Source organism: Phyllostomus hastatus, unplaced genomic scaffold, assembly GCF_019186645.2.
Source record: "Phyllostomus hastatus isolate PE091 unplaced genomic scaffold, TTU_PhHast_1.1 phas_scaffold_317, whole genome shotgun sequence".
NCBI classification, from domain to species: domain Eukaryota; kingdom Metazoa; phylum Chordata; class Mammalia; order Chiroptera; family Phyllostomidae; genus Phyllostomus; species Phyllostomus hastatus.
Window position 1 is genome coordinate 10,286,016 of NW_025334023.1, and position 19,747 is coordinate 10,305,762.

The window sequence follows — 19,747 nt, forward strand, 5'->3', positions numbered from 1 at the left end:
CTATGATAGCAGCTACCACTCATTAAACACTGACTGTGTATTACATAGATCTACATATCTCACATACATCACAAAGATTAAATAAACTGAATATGCAAAGGGCATAGCACAGGACTTGACACATAGTAATTAGTCCATTTATGGCAACTATTGGTCTTATTTCTAATTTATATAACTCTATAATCTATGCATTTTACCTCCATTATTCAAAAATGATGATAAAATAATTAATAGCTGTTAATTAGATAGAAGCTAGAAATCTCAGTATAATATAATAGAACATGTTTTACCCAAAATAAATCTCTAGGGTTTCCTTGACAACCATTTAGAAGCTCTCATGTCCAACATAAATGCATTTACCCAGCTACCATGTGAGGATACTTCATCCTGAACCAGACTGCAAGCATGCCTCCATAAGAGCCCCCCAGGGATATGACAGGGTGGTTTTCAGTTCCTGGGATTGTCCTTTTCAAGTGTTTGATTAACTCTCCAAAATCAGCCAGAGCTTGTTCTGATGTCAGAAAATTCAAGTGTCTGGAATCCTAAAGAAAAATAACAAAGAACATGGGTATGAGTGTGCACAGAACAGCAGCTTAGGCATAGTGTAAATCCAGAAAAAAGCCAGAATCAGATAAGCTTTTCTCCAAATAGACTTTTAGGCAATTGAGTTAAAATGCCTGGACAAAGCCATGGCAGTGCTGATGTGGAGACAGCATAATGTATTTTGCATTCAGATATAATTTCTATTAAATGTTTTTTTACCAAATACCTTGCTGAGTTTGTAGAAATAGAAATAGATGTAAATATATTTAACAGCAAATGTGATGAAATACAATGCTAAACTGAACAGACAACTGCTATAACTTTTATTTCAAATCTTCAAACATTTTAAATGGCTACCATGTAGGCAATGGAAGCTAAATCATGTGGAAAACTGAAGTAAGAATCGTTAGTAGAAATGAAATTCACTCACACTTCTTTATCAGAAAAATTTTTACCAACTTCTGATACTCCAACTTCTAAAACATATTAGCCTGCCTATTGTAAACTATAAAATTCAAGTTTAAAAAAACAACCCACAGAGCAACTATTTTCAGGCATTGTAAAACAGCAACATGAGACACAGATAGCTCAGAGAAGGACACTCATAGTGTAAGTTCCATGATCATCTAGGTCTCTGCCCAGGGGCAATTTCCCCACTGCAGTGTAGGGAGGTGAAGCTCAAACAGAGTCTTGCTAAGCTAGGGAGACTAATGAGGTATCTCCCTTTAAAAGGTGAAGCCTAATTCCTCTCCCTTTGAACTTGGGCTGGACTTAGTGACTTGTTTCTAACAAATAGAATGTGACAGAAATGTTTTGTGACTTCCAATCTTAGGTCATAAAAAGCACAGTAATGTCACCTTGCTCTCATTGCATTGTCAACTTTGAAGGAAGCTGGTCGCCATGTTGAGAGGCTCCTTAAGTAGGCCTTCGTAGAAACCCAGGTGGGGACAAGCTGATGCCTCTTGCTAACATCCAGTACTAGTCTGTCACTTATGTGGACCCTCCATAAGAGGAGAAGGACCTCCTGCCCCAGGCAAGCCTTTGGATGACTGCACCACCAGCTGACTTCTTAATTTCATGACAGCCCCTGAAACAAAACCACCTACCTAAGTCGCTCTTAATTCCTGTGAGATAATAAATGTTTAGTGTTGTTTTAAACCACCAAGGTGTGAGGAAATAGGTACATAGTAATTGATAACTGCTATGGCTGTATACCTCTATTAGGCTATCCTATTTGGTCTTCATGTTTTGGTCTGGCCACCGTGTTTGACTCCTCCCATCATTTGGCACATTGGATCACATAGGTCCCATCATTCCTGTGTGTCAGCTACTCCTTCAGCCTTCTGACTTCTTACCTCCCCTCTCACTGTCTGTCACTATTCCTCACTTTGTTTTCATGGCACTTGTACACTTCAGTGAAATTTTTTCCCAGTCATTGCACAATATTTGTAATATCCCAGGCAACTGACAAACTCTGTGAGCACACAAAGGTAAACAGCATATCAAAGAGAGCACTTAGCTCCATTTTGCTAAAAAGTATGAACCATAGGGACCTAACAGAGGAGGTTATGTTTCTATCTACCACAAGCTGACTACTTCCCAGTGGTTTCAGGACCTGTCACCTCCCCCCAGTCAGATAATTATGCAAAATAATAAGCTAAAAAATAGTTTTGAATGAAGCCCACAAATATCAACAAATTATCTGCTTATCATTTACAACAAAGGAGTTTTTATTTATTATAATACAGGATAATAAAACCTCTGAGAACAAAAATAAAAAACTCTTTTCAAAACAGGCAGTTAAGAAAAATAATTGACCTCAAAATCTTCTAACTCAGAGTTCCTCAAAAGCATGGTATATGTATACTGGTGGCAAGTATGATGATCTTAGGTATTACACAAATATTTTTAATTTAATAGTTGTTTTAATATAACTTAGAAAATATAACTAGTACATAAAGCCCTTGTTAAGGTAGTGCTAAGGTTGAAAAGCAAACTGCTTAAGGGAAAACATTAAGTAAATAACAGTATAGATGACAAAATCATATAGCCAGAATCACAAGGATATCACTAGAATGATGCAGCTGAGGAAAAGGTGTCTTGGTTTATTAGGTGTAGAGTCCATGGCCAAGGCCAAAGCTCCTTATGAGAATGGGAGAGGCCAAAAGGGAATCCAAGTGGTCAGTTGGCCTCAATGAATCATAGACATCGTCCTTATTTTACTGAAAAACACCTAATTTAACAATCATTTCACTTCCCATTATATTTTTCCTAGTGGTGGACCCAATAATTTACTGACATTTTAGAAACAATGAAGAGTTCTCCCCACAGTCTCTGCAGCCATAGATTAAGACTGACCTGGGAAGGCTAACCTCATCACACTGAATTAAAGACTGACCAACATTAGAAATGATAAGAGGACTCCGGCCTAGATGGAGGCATAGGTGGATACTCTGTGCCTCCCTGCACAACCAAAATTAAGGACAACAAAAATTTAAAAACAAAAAAAACAACCAGAACACACAGAAAATTGAACTGTACAGAAGTCCCAACAACCATTCATCCAGACCAGTAAGAGGGGCGGAGTTGGCGGCCGGTGGAGAGGGGTCGGGGCAGGAAAAAGCAGAGTCTAGTGGACCCTAGTGGCAGACCCCAGGCATGGGCACGGGGAGGCAACAAGCAGACCCAGTGAGGCGCACGCGAGGCAGCTGGCTGTCTGCAGTCACACATTTGAGCACAGATAAACCAGGTGAAAATGGGCAGTGAGACAGACCTGGGGTACAGGACCCCAGCACCAGGAAATAAAGCCTAAAAGCACTGATTGAAAACACTTGTGGAGGTTGAGGTGCTGGGAGAGACTCCCAACTTCACAGGAGAGTTTGTTGGAGAGACCCACAGGGTCCTAGAACGTACACAAGCCCACCCACCCAGGAACCAGCACCAGAAGGGCCCAATTTGCTTGTGGAAAGCAGCAGAGGGGACTGAAATCTGACAGAGAGAGGAGCAAGCGCCACGGTTCCCTCTCTGACCCCATCCCTACATACAGCGTCACAACCCAGTGACTGGGGTGCCCACCCTGGGTGAACACTTAAGGCTCTGCCCCTCATATGTAACAAGTGTGACCAGACCAAAAAAAAAAAGGCTCAAATGGAAGAACAAATCAAAGCTCTAGAACCAATACTTTTAAGTGACCAAGAGACAGCCAACCTATCAGATGCACAGTTCAAAGCACTGGTGATCAGGATGCTCACAGAATTGGTTGATTTTGGTTGCAAAATAGATGAAAAAATGAAGGCTACACTAAGTGAAATGAAGAAAAATGCACAGGGAACCAATAGTGATGGAAAGAAAACTAGGTCTCAAATCAATGGAGTGGACCAGAAGGAAGAAAGAAACAATCAAACAGAAAAGAATGAAGAAATAAGAATTCAAAAAAATGAGGAGAGACTTAGGAACCTCCAGGACATCTTTAAACATTCCCACATCTGAATTATAGGGGTACCAGAAGGGGAAGAGGAAGAGCAACAAGTGGAAAAGTTCTTTGAACAAATAATAAAGGAGAACTTCCCCAATCTGGCAAAGGAAATAGACTTCCAGGAAGTCCAGGAAGCTCAGAGAGTCCCAAAGAAGTTGGACCCAAGGAGGAACACAGCAAGGCACATCATAATTGCATTAGCTAAGGTAAAAATGAGGGAGAGAATTTAGCCCTGGCTGGCATAGCTCAGTGGATTGAGCACGGGCTGCGAACCAAAGCATCGCAGGTTCGATTCCCAGTCAGGGTACATGCCTGGGTTACAGGCCATGACCCCCAGCAACCACACATTGATGTTTCTCTCTCTCTCTCTTTCTCCCTCCCTTCCCTCTCTAAAAATAAATAAAGAAAATCTTTAAAAAAAAAGAAACATTGTCACTAGTAGGATCTTTAATTTAAAAAAATGAAGGAGAGAATTCTAAAGGCAGCAAGACATAAGGGGACAGTCACGTACAAAGGAGTTCCCATCAGACTGTCAACTGATTTCTCAAAAGAGACCTTACAGGCAAGGAGGGGCTGGAAAGAAGTATTCCAAGTCATGAAAGACAAGGACCTACATCCAAGAGTGCTACATCCAGCAAAGCTTTCATTTAGAATGGAAGTGCAGGTAAAGTGCTTCTCAAACAAGGTCAAGTTAAAGGACTTCATCATCACCAAGCCCTTATTATATGAAATGCTAAAGGAACTTATCTAAGAGAAAGAAAATAAAAAATATGAACAGTCATTCCAACTCTCCTTATTCTGACACTGTAGCCATAGAATCAGTATAATTTCTACAATAGTCTTAAAATTGTACTGTTTGTCAGGTAACCTAATAAGAGCTGAGGATATCTAAGTTCACTGTGCACTCTTAGACATTTACAACATGAGAGAAAAAAGTACAAATAGGCATACTGGACTCACTTGGGTTTTTATATTCATCTTACTTACTTGAAAAGAAATAGTAACTAGCAATAGCTAATATTAATTGAGTGCTTACAATGTGTCAGGCACTGTTGTAAACACCTTATAAGTAGTATCAATTCACTTAATTTTTACAACAATCTAAGAGCTACACATTTGTATTATTCCCATTGTACAGACAAGGCCACTGAGGCACAAGAGTTTAAATAACCTGCCACGGTCACACGGCCAGGAAGTAGCAGCACCAAAATTCACAAATGGGCTGACTGGCTCCAGAGCACAATCACCCAGTGTTGTAAGACATTCTTATTTCCACACACACTGCTGGTCATTAATCAGTCACTGAAATTTTGCACTCATATCAGTGGTGTCCTCAGAATGTTCTCAACAAAGCATTCTAGGCAGCCAACATCCATCAATTAGGTTTAGATTTAGCATACATTAAAACTATTTGTCATCCCTACTGCAGATTTTTGCTTTTTAATGTGCTGCTCCCTAACAAAGATTAAGAAATTCTTAAAGTTTTTGTTTTGAATAAAAAATGGCAAATTAAAAAGCTGTATGCATGTGAAGATGGAGAATTCAACCTGATATCTGTGATGATCTCAATAACCTCACTTCCCCTCTTAACACCCTACTCATTCCTACCATTTATCTCTAGACCCTGTAACACCCAGCTCAAGGGCATCATCCTCTGCCTGCCACACCCTGGCAGTGTGCATCACTCCCTCCTCTCAACACCACTGTGCTAGGTACAGATCTCTATTACCGAGTTGCAATATTTGCTTACATGTGTGTCTTACCCTTATCAGACTATGAGATTATTAAAGGAAAGGACCATCCATTACAGCAGCCAGACCTCTGTGGACTTGACCCCAGACATTGAGAGGAAGCAATTTATTTGAACTGATCCGCATTGTAATAAGTGACTATTTGTCTCAACTTCAGGAGTATTTTATTTTTCATTTCTTTAAAGATTTTATTTATTTATTTTTAGAGAGAAAGGAAGGGAAGGAGAAAGAGGGAGAGAAACATCAATGTGTGATTGCCTCTTACGCACCCCCAACTGGTGCCTGGCCTGCAACCCAGACATGTGCCCTGACCGGAAATCAAACCAGTGACCCTTTGGTTCACAGCCTGCACTCAATCCACTAAGCTACACCAGTCAGGGCATTATTTTTCAAATGAGGTCCATGTAATATATTGACATTTAGCAACATGATGTGCCTACACTGCTCTAAGTGCCTGATTCTTATTTAGTCCTCACAATAACTCTATAAGATAGACATTCTTATTATATCCAAAAAACAGATGAGAAAACAGAGGCACTGAGTAAGAAACTCACCCAGAGTTGCACAGGGTAGTGGCAAAACCAAAATTCAAACTTTATCAGTTGGCTGAAGCTTTCACTCTTGACTACTATGATATCCTGCCTCTCAATAAATGACTGTCCAGAATCTGTGAATACATAAGTGGAACATTTTAGTAAGTGGGAAAAGGTGTGTAGGGCTGGGAAAGGACTAGGATCTGTCCTTCCAGGGTCTGGCTCTATCTAGCCAGTTCTCTGGAATGTTCCTCCTACACTGTGTGTTCCCTTCTACCACTTCTGAGGTCAGACTCCCCAACAAGCCTTCAGTTCACTGCAGTGCCAGTGAGACCAGCAGGGGCTGGGAGAGGCAGGAACAGCTCCCGGCCTATGATACAGAAGAACAGGAGCTGAGGACATCCCTGGACTGGAGAAGCAGCCCTGGGGCCTTGGCATAAGGGGAAGTCACACAGAAAGAGAAAGGCAGACAAGGCAGACTCAGTTGTTTCACAGAATACCAGGGCAGGCATCTGACAGAAAACAAGTTCTGATTTCATTAGTCTCTGATCTAAGAGAATAGACATCCTAGCCTCTCATTTCTCAGGAAACTGTTTTATTTCCAAGTAACATATTTACACCCTTAACATTTCTAAGGAAATAATCAGAAATGTAGCAGACAATAACACAGTGTAATTGGGTTCATATCTATGCTTTCAGTTTAGTTCAGTTCAACATTCACTGAGACATCCTGAGTACCAAGCACATGGCAGATATTGGCAGTGGAGAAAATAGAACTCAGTCCCCTCTTTAAGGTAGTTCCCATCTAGATTTTTAGTAGAACGGTCACATTTTCTAGTGGCAGCTCTGGCACATATCATGTGTCCTTCTAAATTAAGTTTTGTTAATGAATTTAAGTACTATTATAAAAGATAATAGAAAATATAGTAAAGAAAGCAAGCTAACAACTATACCATTCTTAACCTTCATAAATATAAGAAAAATGATAAAACAGTAAAGCTAAATTAAAATATAGCTACAACTTTAACTTTGCCAAACCCTATTCAACAATTAAACTTGTATTTTTTTCTTTGCATTGGCTTTGATCAGGATTTATTCATTCATTTATTGAACAAATATTTACTGAACACCTACTATACACCTACCAGTCCTGGACTCTAGAGTGTTTAATACTGAACAAACATATGAAAATTTGTGCCTTTGTATTCACATTCCAGAGACCATAATATAAACACATTTCAGTAAAATAACTACATGCCATTAATATTCCTGTTCCCATTTCCCTCATATCTTGTTCACTCTAAAGAAAAGCTACAATAAAAAAATCTTTTAAAATTCAATTGTCTAGACATAGTATTTCATTCTTTTCATGTATAATTCTTTAAGGCTGAGCATGCAGGCTTATTGGATATATGTATTTATTCTTTTGTGAAACACATATTCATGGGTGTTTTTTTTTACTATTTTTCTATTTAGTTTATCTCCTTGTTAGTTTTAAAAAAATTTCACAATTAAGTACAGTAATAGTTGGTCATATATACTGAAAAATATTTTTCTAATTATTTATGATAAAAGACAAATAGAGGATAAGAACTCCACAAATCTGTACATATCATATTATTGCAAAACCAGATAATGCCCCCTTCATTACCAGTGTAGGAAAGTATGAATCCACCCTCTTTCTGCCAGTGTTGACCAGCTATTAGGTAGCGCTGACTAAAGTTTGTCAGTCTCAAATTCAAAATGCTCAACCTATGACAAAAACAAAACAGAAAAAACACATATTACAAAGGAAAGTAATCAAATGAGATCAACAAAAAAGTAATTAAATTTATTTTTCCAGTAAAATCAACCTATGCTACAAAAATCACAAAAAGTTAAACTTCATTTGACTTATTCTTAGTAGCAATATTGATACTGCTATTTTCTCTCTGTTGTAAGAGAAAACAAAATTATTTTCTTTATATCATAAACTAAAGCAATGTTATTGGTGGTCAAGACTTTAAGTATAAAAGATACAATTATAAAGTCAAGTAACTACTTTAAAACATAATAATGTTAAAATTGAATTGGAAATACTGATGTGAACCCATTAATTTTTAAAAAATGATTGAATTTATTGAGGTGACATTGAATAACAAAATTATATAGGTTTTGAGTGTACAATTCTATAATACAGCATTTGTATATTGTATTGTGTGTTCACCACCCAAACCAGTCTGCTTTTTCTCCATTTATCCCTCCTTTACCTTCTTCTATCTCTCTCTGCCCCCTTTTTCTTCTGGTCATCATCATACTATTATCTATGTCTATGAGTTTTGGGGTTTTGGCTTGTTTATTGGTTGGTTGGTATTTTCTTGTTTAATGCCTTCACCTTTATCGCCCAGCTTCCCAACTCCTTCCCTCTGATAGCTGTCATTCCATTTTATATGAGTCTGTTTTTTCCTATTTGGTGAACCCATTAGTTTTTAAGGTATAGATATCTCTTACCATCTGAACCATTTTCATTATTCAAACTTTCAATATAAAAACTCAAAAAATAAATAGACCACTGAAAAATGTTTATAAACATTATCACCCCACTAACATTTTATATTGCACGGTCCCGGGTTCTGGTGTCTAACACCTTTGCCCACTAAAAGGAACCAGGGCTTGTTTGTAGTGCATCTGACTGACATCTGAGACACGGAAGCTATGAGTCAAAGCTATGCACTTTGCTGTTCAAGGAAGCAGGAAAGCATTCAAAAGTTAATAAAGTTATGTCTAACAGACATAGGAACCAACTAGGAGAGATTATCACGGGGTCAAGTTTTAATAAACTGAATAGAAAACAAATTGAATACAAATAAGAATAATACTTGTAAATGATTAAAATATTCAATTCATGAAAATTCACTAGTCCATAAGGATATCAAAAAAGAGAAAGCAAGAAAAATATTCATTTGCACCATAAAACGTGTCTATTAAATCAACTCCTTTGAAATTGGGAATAAAAAAAGTAAAGAACTCAACCTTAAACCTGCCTTTGCAGCAGAATTGTATTTCAGGGTACCAAATAGTCCCAGTTGATTGAAAAAAAAAAGACCTCTGTTTAATTAAATGTCAGCTATTACAGAAGGAATGACAGAATTGGAAAAATGATGGATTTGTAAACCCTAATGAAGTTACTGATTCAGGCAAAAATTATAAAACAGCATTAAAAGCATTAAGAGAATGGATGACAGGGAAATGAACATTCATATTAGTGCCAAAGTCGTATCACAGGAAGTATTCTCTTTTCACAAAGGGAACCTGTACCTTCACAACATAAGGGTCAGACCGTCATTACCTTAGTCTACTGATCAATGTGAGTCAGCATCACTGACAGGGATGCAGGCAGGGGCTATGTATCTCTTCGCATGGTACAGCACAAAACAAAAATCACCTATGATGAATCCCTGACAAAAATATTCAACTGCATCTTACTTCAGCCTTTAGATCTAATTTCCAGTTTCCAGGAAATACACAGGGCAGAAGAACAAGCTGAAGACATTCTGGAGAGGCTATCAGAAAAATCTGAAATTGGTATATTTTATAAGATGGCAAGGCAAGGCAGGCCATTCTGAATCAGACAGGACTCCCAGTACCCAGCTACATCTACACATACCCACCACATTCACAGTATGGATCCCAAAGTGCACGTTTCTCAAAATGCAACTAATGGCATACTTCTCAATGCCCATGATACTTGCCATATATGGTCCTATTCTGATGTAAAAAATGCCTACCTTCAGGAAAATAAGTAGCTTGCATAGGATACGTATGTATAATAATGATGTCCATGTGCTAAAAACCCCTCCCATTATATATGTTGATTCACTAATTCATTCATTCATTCAACAAGCATGTATTGAATGAGTCAAGTACTTGTTCTGGGCCAAGTAGTAAGTTAACCAACAGGATTAAGAGTTGGCTGAGCTACAGTCCCCAAGTTTAACTTAAACTAATTAAACTAACCCACTCAGCCTAAAAGTAAAAGAGAGCAAGAGAAACAGACACAGTGCTTCCACCTGCTTCCAGTCGATGAGTACAGTGGCTCCCTAGTTGAGTTCCCTGGAGAAAGAGCATCACCTGGAACCTGATAAGACACAAATCCTCTGGCTGAATCACAGAACTACTGAAGCAGAAACTGTGGAAGTAGAATCCTAGAATCTGTAGTTTAACAAGCCATCCAGGTGACTCTGGTGTATGGCTAAAATTTTGAGAACCACTGAGGGAGCACAAGCCTCAAAATAAGATATGAATTTGGCATTCCTTATCTCAGCCTAAATTTTAGAGTACTTTTCATACTGTAAGCATCTCACCACAATGAATGAGTTTCCGGTGTTTAAAGATATACCACCCAAATATAAGCCACCTACATCATTTAAAGTTCAATAAGAAAAACCATGATCTTTTCAACCAGGGAAGAAAGGCTGGCTGTGCTGGATTTAAAGAAAGGAAAGTACATGGCTCTCTAACAAGACACCTTCCTGTGGGATTTTCAAAGACAATTTTGCCATAGTGATTTTCACTTACCCACTGACTTTAGAACCTAGCCTACTTGTAAAATGACATATGGCTGTATCCTTAAAAGCAGCCTACTCAGTTCAATAACCCAGGTTACAAATTTAAAAACATGGGTATTTGTACATATCATGTTAAATGTAAACAGCAAAAATATCTTGCCAGAGGAAAAGCTCCCATCTGGAAAAACAAGGGTCACATGAACTTCAGAACCAGAGAAAGTCCCACTTCCTTCTGTGTCCACTCTCAGGCACTTCTGCTCCTAGCAATCACCCAGTTGTTTAGATTGGGGAAGGGGTAGGGTCTGTGATGTGGTAGAAAGAAATCAGGTTTGAGAGTTCACAGACCTGAACTTGAATCTCTACTGCGAGGACTCAGGCAAGTCACAAAACCTCCAAGCCCTAATGATTTCTTGTATAAAATGAGGATAATTGCACAAAATTCAAAGAATTGCTGTGAAGATTAGAGAAAATCAGGTGTAGTTACTGTTATATAGTTACCTCTCAATAAATGTGAATTCTGCTCTCCGTCCCCTGTGCACACCCATCCTAAGCATGCAGTTCTTAGCAGGCAGTGAGATGGAAAGATGATGAAGCTCTTCACAGAACTAAGAGGAAATACCCAGAGAAGGTCAAAATTACCTATTTTTCAGTGCTTCACCTATATATTAAATACTAGAAACAGGCAGTGAAATTTCCTTTGAAAAACATTAAATTACAGAATTTTCTTGGTGCCTTTCCATCACCAAGGATATAAATTTCCAGCTACAAAAATGTAGTTTCCAATACCTAATGGCTTAGCACACTAGGGGCATGGTGCCCTCTGCTGTTGACAACTGGTACCTGCATGCCACTTCAACTGCTCCGTAATAAACAGTTTGGGAAATCACAATATTAACGGGGATAAGAACCTTAGAAACTATTTGATCTGTGATGCTTGGCTTGAGAGACTGGACTCAAAGGTCAAGTGAGACATGAGTCAGAAGCAGAGCTGGAACTTCTAATTATTTTTGTAATTTGGTTTACAGACCTCACTACTAATAGTTTTGTAAAAGTAGCCCAGGCATGACCTCAGAAAGGAAATGCACAGCTAGTCACACACAGTAGTCCTTTCTAGAATGTGGCCCAAGAATTTTTTTTAATTATATTGCATTGACTATGCTATTACAGTTGTCCTGATTTTTCCAGCTTTGCCCCTCTCCTCCCAGCACCTGCCACTCCCTCAGGCAATCCCCCCAACCTTGTTCATTTCCGCAGGTAATGTGTATAAGTTCTTTGGCAACTGTACTTGACATCCCCATGGCTATTCTGTAACCACCTATTTGTACTTCTTTTTTTCTTTTTTTAAGTTTTATTTTAATCATTGTTCAAGTACAGTTTTCTCCCTTTTACTCCCATTCCAGCCTACCCACCCACCCCTCCCCACTTCCCTCCCATTACCACCCTCCCCCTAGCTTTTGTCCATGTGTCCTTTAAATTTGTTCTTGTAAACCCTTCCCGTTCTCCCCTGAAATTCCCTCTTCTCTCCCCTCTGGTCACTGTCAGTCTGTCCCCTATTTCAGTGACTTTGGTTATATTTTGTTTGTTTGTTTGATTTGTTGTTTAGGTTCCTGTTAAAGGTGAGATCATATGGTATTTGTCTTTCACTGCCTGGCTTGTTTCGCTTAAGCATAATGCTTTCCAGCTCCATCCAAGCTGTTGCAAAGGGTAGGAGCTCCTTCTTTCTTTCTGCTGCGTAGAATTCCATTGTGTAAATGTACCATAGTTTTTTGATCCACTCATTTACTGATGGGCATCTAGGTTGCTTCCAGCACCTAGCTATTGTCAATTGTGCTGCTATGAACATCGGGGTGCAAAGGTTCTTTTCTTTTGGTGTTTTAGTGTTCTTAGGATATAATCCCAGCAGTGGAATTGCAGGGTCAAAAGGCAGATCCATTTTTAGTTTTCTGAGGAAGTTCCAAACTGCTTTCCATAGTGGTTGTACCAGTCTGCAGTCCCACCAGCAGTGCACTAGGGTCCCCTTTTCTCCACAACCTCTCCAACACTTGTTGTTTGTTGCTTTATTTATGATGGCCATTCTGACTGGTGTGAAGTGGTATCTCATTGTGATTTTAATTTGCATCTCTCTGATAGCTAGCGATATTGAACATTGTTTCATGTGTCTTTGGATCTTCTGCATGTCCTTGGAGAAGTGTCTGTTCAAGTCCTTTGCCCATTTTTTAATTGGGGTACTTGTCTTCTTAGAGTGGAGTCATGTAAGTTCTTTATATATTTTGGAGATTAAACCCTTGTCTGAGGTATCATTGGAAAATATGTTTTCCCATAAGGTTGGTCCTCGTTTTATTTTGATACTGTTTTCTTTAACTGTGCAAAAGCTTTTTATTTTGATGAGGTCCCATTTGTTTATTCTTTCCTTTATGTCCCTTGCTCTAGGAGACATGTCAGTAAAAAAGTTTCTGCATGAAATATCTGAGATTTTCCTACCTACGTTCTCCTCTAGGACTTTAATGGTGTCACGGTTTATATTTAAGTCTTTTATCCACCTTGAATTTATTTTTGTATAAGGTGTAAGTTGGTGCTCGAGTTTCATTTTTTTTGCACATAGCTGTCCAGTTCTCCCAACACCATTTGTTGAAGAGGCTATTTTTATTCCATTTTATGTTGCTGCCTCCTTTGTCAAATATTAATTGACCATACAGACTTGGGTTTATTTCTGGGCTCTCTGTGCTGTTCCATTGGTCCATGTGACTGTTTTTATGCCAGTACCAGACTGTTTTGATTACAGTGGCCTTGTAGTATAGTTTAGTGTCAGGTATTGTGATCCCTCCTACTTTACTCTTCTTTCTCAAAATTGCAGCAGCTATTCCGGGTCATTTATGGTTCCATATAAATTTTTGAAGTGTTTGTTCTATGTCTGTGAAATAAGCCATTGGTACTTTAATAGGTATTGCATTGAATGTGTAAATTGCTTTGGGTAGTATGGACATTTTGATGATATTAATTCTTCCAATCCATGAACACAGTACATGTTTCCATTTGTTTGTGTTTTCCTTGATTTCTTTCTTCAGTGTTATGTAGTTTTCTGAATAGAGGTCTTTTACCTCTTTGGTTAGGTTTATTCCTAGATATTTTATTTTTCTTGTTGCTATTTCAAATGGGATTTTTTTCTTGATGTCTGCTTCTGCTGTTTCATTGTTGGTGTACAGAAATGCCTTTGATTTCTGGATATTGACTTTGTATCCTGCTGTTTTGCCAAATTCATTTATTAGGTCAAGCAGTTTTTTGGTGGAGTCTATAGGATTTTCTATGTACACCATCATGTCATCTGCAAACAGTGACACTTTTGTTTCCTCCTTTCTAATTTGGATGCCTTTTATTTCTTTTTCTTGTCTGATTGCTGTGGCTAAAACTTGCAGTACTATATTGAATAGAAGTGGTGAACATGGACAGCCTTGTCTTGTTCCTGATCTTAGTGGAAAAGATTTTAATTTTTGCCCATTGAGTACGATGTTGGCTGTAAGTCTCTCATATATAGCCTTTATTATGTTGAGGAATGCTCCCTCTATTCCCACTTTGCTGAGTGTTTTTATCATAAATGGGTGCTGTACCTTATCAAATGCTTTTTCTGCATCTATTGCTATGATCATGTGGTTCTTGTCTTTGCTTTTCTTTATGTGATGTATTACATTTACTGATTTGTGAATATTGTACCATCCTTGCATCCCTGGAATGAATCCCACTTGGTCATGGTGTATGATCTTTTTAATGTATTGTTGGATGCGGTTTGCCAGTATTTTGTTGAAGATTGTAGCATCAATGTTCATCAGTGATATTGGACTGAAGTTTTCTTTCTTTGTTGGGTCTTTATCTGGTTTGGAATTAGGATGATGTTGGTCTCATAAAAAGAGTTTGGGGGTCTTTCATCTTTTTGGATTTTTTGAAATTGTCTGTGAAGGATAGGGGTTAGTTCTTCCTTAAATGCTTTGTAGAATTCTCCTGTGAAACCATCTGGTCCAGGGCTTTTGTGTGTTGGGAGATTTTTGATTACTGCTTCAATTTCATCTGTTGTTATTGGTTTGTTCAGGCTTTCTGCTTCTTTTCCACTGAGTTCTGGAAGATTATATTTTTCTAGAAATGTGTCCATTTCACCTAGGTTTCAAATTTCTTGGCAAACAGTTCTTCATAGTAATTTCTTACAATCCTTTGTATTTCTGTGGTATCTGTTGTAATCTCTCCTCTTTCATTTCTCATTGTGTTTATTTGGGTCTTCTCTCTTTTTTTCTTGATGAGTCTGCTTAAAGGCTTGTTTATTTTGTTTATCTTTTCAAAGAACCAACTCTTGGATTCATTGATCCTTAGAATTGTGCTTTTAGTCTCTATGTCATTTAATTCTGCTCTGATCTTGGTTATTTCCTTCCTTCTGCTTGCTCTGGGCTGTCTTTGTTGTTGTTCCTCGAGTTCTTGTAGACGTAGGGTTAGGTTGTTTGTTTGGAATGTTTCTAACCTTTTTAGGTGGGCCTGTATCACTATGAACTTCCCTCTCAGGACTGCCTTGGCTGTGTCCCATAAGTTTTGGGTTGTTGTGAGTTCATTTTCATTTGTTTCCAGAAATGTTTTGATTTCTTCCCTAATATCATTCTTGACCCATTCACTGTTTAATAGCATGCTATTTAATCTCCATGATTTTGAGTGTTTGGGATTTTTTTCCTTGGGGTTGGTTTCGAGCTTTATTCTCTTGTGATCCGAGAAAATGCTTGGTATGATTTCAATTTTTTTGAAATTGTTGAGGGTTGTTTTGTGTCCTATCATGTGATCTATCTTTGAAAATGTTCCCTGTACATTTGAAAAGAATGTGTATTTAGCCTCTTTGGGATGGAGGGTTCTGTATATATCAGTAAAGCCCATTTCATCAAGGGTATTGTTCAATGCCACAATATCTTTGTTGATATTTTGTTTGGAAGATCTGTCCATTTTTGATAGTGGGGTGTTAAAATCCCCCACTATAATTGTGTTGCTGTCAATATCTTTCTTGAAGTCCTCTAAGATTTTCTTTATGTATTTGGGTGCTCCTGTGATGGGTGCTTATATATTTACAATATTTATGTCTTCTTGGTGGATTCTTCCCTTGAGTATTATGAAATGACCTTCTGGGTCTCTCTTTATGGTCCTTTTTTGGAAGTCTATTTTGTCAGATATGAGTATTGCTACCCTGGCTTTTTTTTCCTCTCCATTTGCTTGGAAAATTTGTTTCCAGCCCATCACTTTCAGCCTGTGCAGGTCTTTTATCCTGAGGTGAGTCTCTTGTAGGCAGCATATGTGTGGGTCATGTTTTCTTATGCAATCAGCTATTCTATGTCTTTTGATTGGAGCATTTAATCCATTTACATTTAAGGTTATTATTGATAGGTACTTATTCATTGTCTTTTATGTACATGTGTTCCTCTCTCACTCTCTCTTTTCCTTTCTTTCCTTAAAGCAGTCCCTTTAGCATCTCTTGCAGAGCTGGTTTAGTGGAGGTTTATCTTTTAGACTTCTTTTGTCTGGGAAGCTTCTTATTTGGCCTTCTATCTTGATTGAGAGCCCTGCTGGGTAAAGTAGCCTTGGTTGCAGCCCTCTGGTTCTCATTACTTGGAATATTTCTTGCCATTCTCTTCTGGCTTGGAGTGTTTCCATTGAGAAGTCAGCTGTTAGGCTTATTCGGGTCCCTTGTATGTTACTTCCTGTTTCTCCCTCGCTGCCTTTAAGATTCTCTCTTTGTCTTGAAATTTTGCCATTTTAATTATGATGTGTCTTGAGGTGGGTCTCTTTGGGTTCCTCTTGATTGGGACTCTCTGTGTTTCCTGGATTTGTGTGACTTTTTCTCTCATCAAATTAGGGAAGTTTTCCATCATTACTTTTTCAAATAGGTTTCCTATCCCTTGCTTTTCTTCTTCTCCTTCTGGTATCCCTATTATACGGATATTATTATGTTTCATATTGTCTTGCTTTTCTCTTAATCTCTCTTCATTCTTTCTGAGCCTCTTTTCCTTTTCTTGCTCTTTCTGGGTGTTTTCTTCTACTTTGTCCTCTAGCTCACTGATCCGATCTTCTGCTTCATCGATCCTGCTTTTCATTCCTTCTACTGTGTTCTTCAGTTCAGAAATTGTATTCTTCATTTCCTCTTGGCCCGTGTTGAGAGTTTCTATTTCCTTTTTCATGCTGATGTAGTTTTCAGTGAGTTCATTGTAGCTTCCCTGTAGTTTCTGGTAGCTCATTGTGAGCTCATTGAGCTTCCTGATAATCATTGCTTTGAACTCAATATCTGATAGTTGAATTGCCTCTATTTCATTTAGCATTCTTTCTGAGGCTTCCTCCTTTCCTTTCATTTTGGGATTGTTTCTTTGTCTTCTCATTGTTTCTGCAACTCTTCTTGTTAGCCTCAGCTTCTTAAATTGATCTGTTCTGGCTCCCTGGGTTTGTGGTGTGAACATCTTTAGTAAAATAGCAGTGAGTTTCAGTGGTGCAGTTTCCTTGATCTCCCAAGCTCACTGGTCTTGGGCTGTCATTTAAGTTGGCTTTGTGTTTGCCTTTGTGTTTTGATTGTTGTTGAGTCTTTCTTTGGTGGTTCCTTCCCACCAGCTGGTTAAATGAGGGATACTCTGTCCACCACCTAATGTATTTTGTTGTGCTGGTGAGGGCAGGCTGTGTTGAAGCTGGTTCTTCCATGTGTATAAGGTTTAAAGAATTCTCTCTTGCTTTTGTTCAGTTGTTTGTATTGGGTACTGTCTCTACTGTTTAGTTGTATTTCCAGATAGGTCCTGGATTGAGGTTTGTGTGGTTACTACTCCATCCTTCACCTTCTTCTGTTGTTATTTGTTAGTGGTTCCTTTGTTGTTGGGTTTCCTCTTCCAGTGGGTATCCTGGTGTTCACCACCTCCACCTATTCTTTTTTGCCATCATTTGCAGGGGGAAGGCAAAATGGTTTAAGATGGCAACAGAGAATTCTATGATATTTATAGTAGTAGCAAGTAGGGAAGAGATAGGAGGTCCTTTGACTATGTATAGTGTTAACCATGATCTTCCACCCAGCTAGCTGATTTTTAGAAAGGATGGAAAGAAGATAAGACTCTTGATGGGGAAGGAAGGATTGTGAATTGGATCTATAAAGCAGGGAGGTTGTGGGAGGTCAGATTCTGAGATAAGGTGAGACTAAAGGATAGTAAATAGGTGTAGTGTGTGAGAGAATAGAGTTAACCACTATAGTAATAGAGTTCAGGAAACTTTGAAATGGGCTAAGATCTGGGGGGGGTTGTGAAGTAATTTCAATTGCATGGAACAGCAGTTATTTACAATAATATTATGACAACAATTATATGACAGAATCTGTGAGATCTAAGTAACAAGAATAGGGAGTACAGAACCTCAAGTAGTGTGCTAATGGGACACAGGTGAGTTAAAGGACAGTAGATTAGCAACACAGTATGGAAAGAGATATCAGGGGAAAGCTGTCAGGTCATGCAATATATCCAGCCTAGCAAAGCAGACTATACAAAAAGAAGAGGGATACAAAAATACTATTAAAAAATATGTAGGAATACTGGAAAAATAATAATAATACAAATATGCAATAACTTGCAGGTTCTCTGTAGTAGCAGAGTGAAATGTATCTCACTGTCCCAGCTGTTGTGATGCCCCCTCTTTGGGTTCAACTTTGGTCTCTTCACAGCTCCAGGATTTTGCCTCACTTGTAGGTATTTAGAAAAAATTTAAAAAAGTAAAAATAGAAAAGGCAGACGAAGGAAGGAAGAAGAGATAAAATTGGAGGAAAGGAAGGAGGAAGGAATAAAACAAGAAATCAGGAAAGAGAGGAAAAAGAAATCAAAAGAGAATAAAAACAATAAAAATTTAAAAATAAAAAATTATTAAAAAAATAGAATCAAGTTAAAAAGTCTCTTGGTTTCAAAGTGGCCAAACCGGCTTTTCTGTTCTTGCTGGCTACAGTAGGCTGAGGGGTGATTGGTATGGCTTTTCTTCCTCGGCCTGTGGAGCTTGCACTGGCTCCTCAGCCTTGCGCCCTGGGTGTGGGAATCAGGTCTTTCCCCAGGGTTACTGTTATGGACTGGGGTGTGGGGATGCTCTCCCTGCACACGCGCCCACGCACCCACAGCTGGGTGGCAGTGAGGCTGGAGCGACTGATCACTTTAGGAGAATTCCCCAAACAGTGTCTGTCTATTCACTCCTTCCTCTTGAGAAATTCCTCCTGTTCAAGCCTGCCACTCCCCACAGTGGCCTGGCTTCTGCCGCTGCTGCCAAACTCTCCAGCCAGAACAGTGACTGTGGGGATCAGGGCCTGCTATGCGACCCAGCCCCTCCGATGTCCACAGCCTCCAAAGGTGCTCACAGCCCTTGTGTGTTTTCTAGCACCTGGATTCCTCCCAGTGCCGTTCAGACCCTGTTTGGCTGGGGAGGGAGCAGTTGTCCTGGCTCTCTCCCAAGGACTCTGTGGCAAACCCAGCAGCAGGCCCTGGGCCTGGGGCTGCAGCCCCCTGACCACACGCTGGTCCCCAGGACCCTACCTTGTTGCAGCACTCTTCTTAGGGTCTGGTTTTTTGGTTCCGCCACATTCCTTGGTCCCCTATTTTCACATATGCTGAAGTATGTTGGTTGCATGCTTCTCTACTCCGTAGATCGGCCAGGATTTTCTCCCCTGAGCAGAGGGAAGCCGAATCTGCTCCTTCCTACTCCGATGCCATCTTAGCCCCGCTATTTGTACTTCTTAATCCTTTCACCCATTCTCCCAAATACTCCACATCTCTTTATCTTTAACCTTTAGCATTTTAGTTATGGGTCTTGGGGAGGGCCTCTACGTGTCCATCTTGTTTGGGACTCTGTGATTCCTGGACTTACATATCTATTTCCTTC

General features: G+C 39.0%; 1 protein-coding gene across 1 annotated transcript in view; it reads right to left on the reverse strand.

Moving 5' to 3' along the window:
• Nucleotides 1–356: 356 nt before the first annotated feature.
• LOC123805351 (lysosomal Pro-X carboxypeptidase-like) overlaps nt 357–19,747 on the reverse strand; it is a 34,430-nt gene continuing 15,039 nt past the window's right edge. Inside the window, exons 2-4 of the mRNA XM_045817821.1 lie at nt 7,954–8,054; nt 6,324–6,436; nt 357–542 (exon numbers count right to left, since the gene is read on the reverse strand). Of these exons, the coding sequence (XP_045673777.1) occupies nt 357–542; nt 6,324–6,436; nt 7,954–8,054 (400 nt within the window). The remainder of the gene's footprint in view (nt 543–6,323; nt 6,437–7,953; nt 8,055–19,747) is intronic.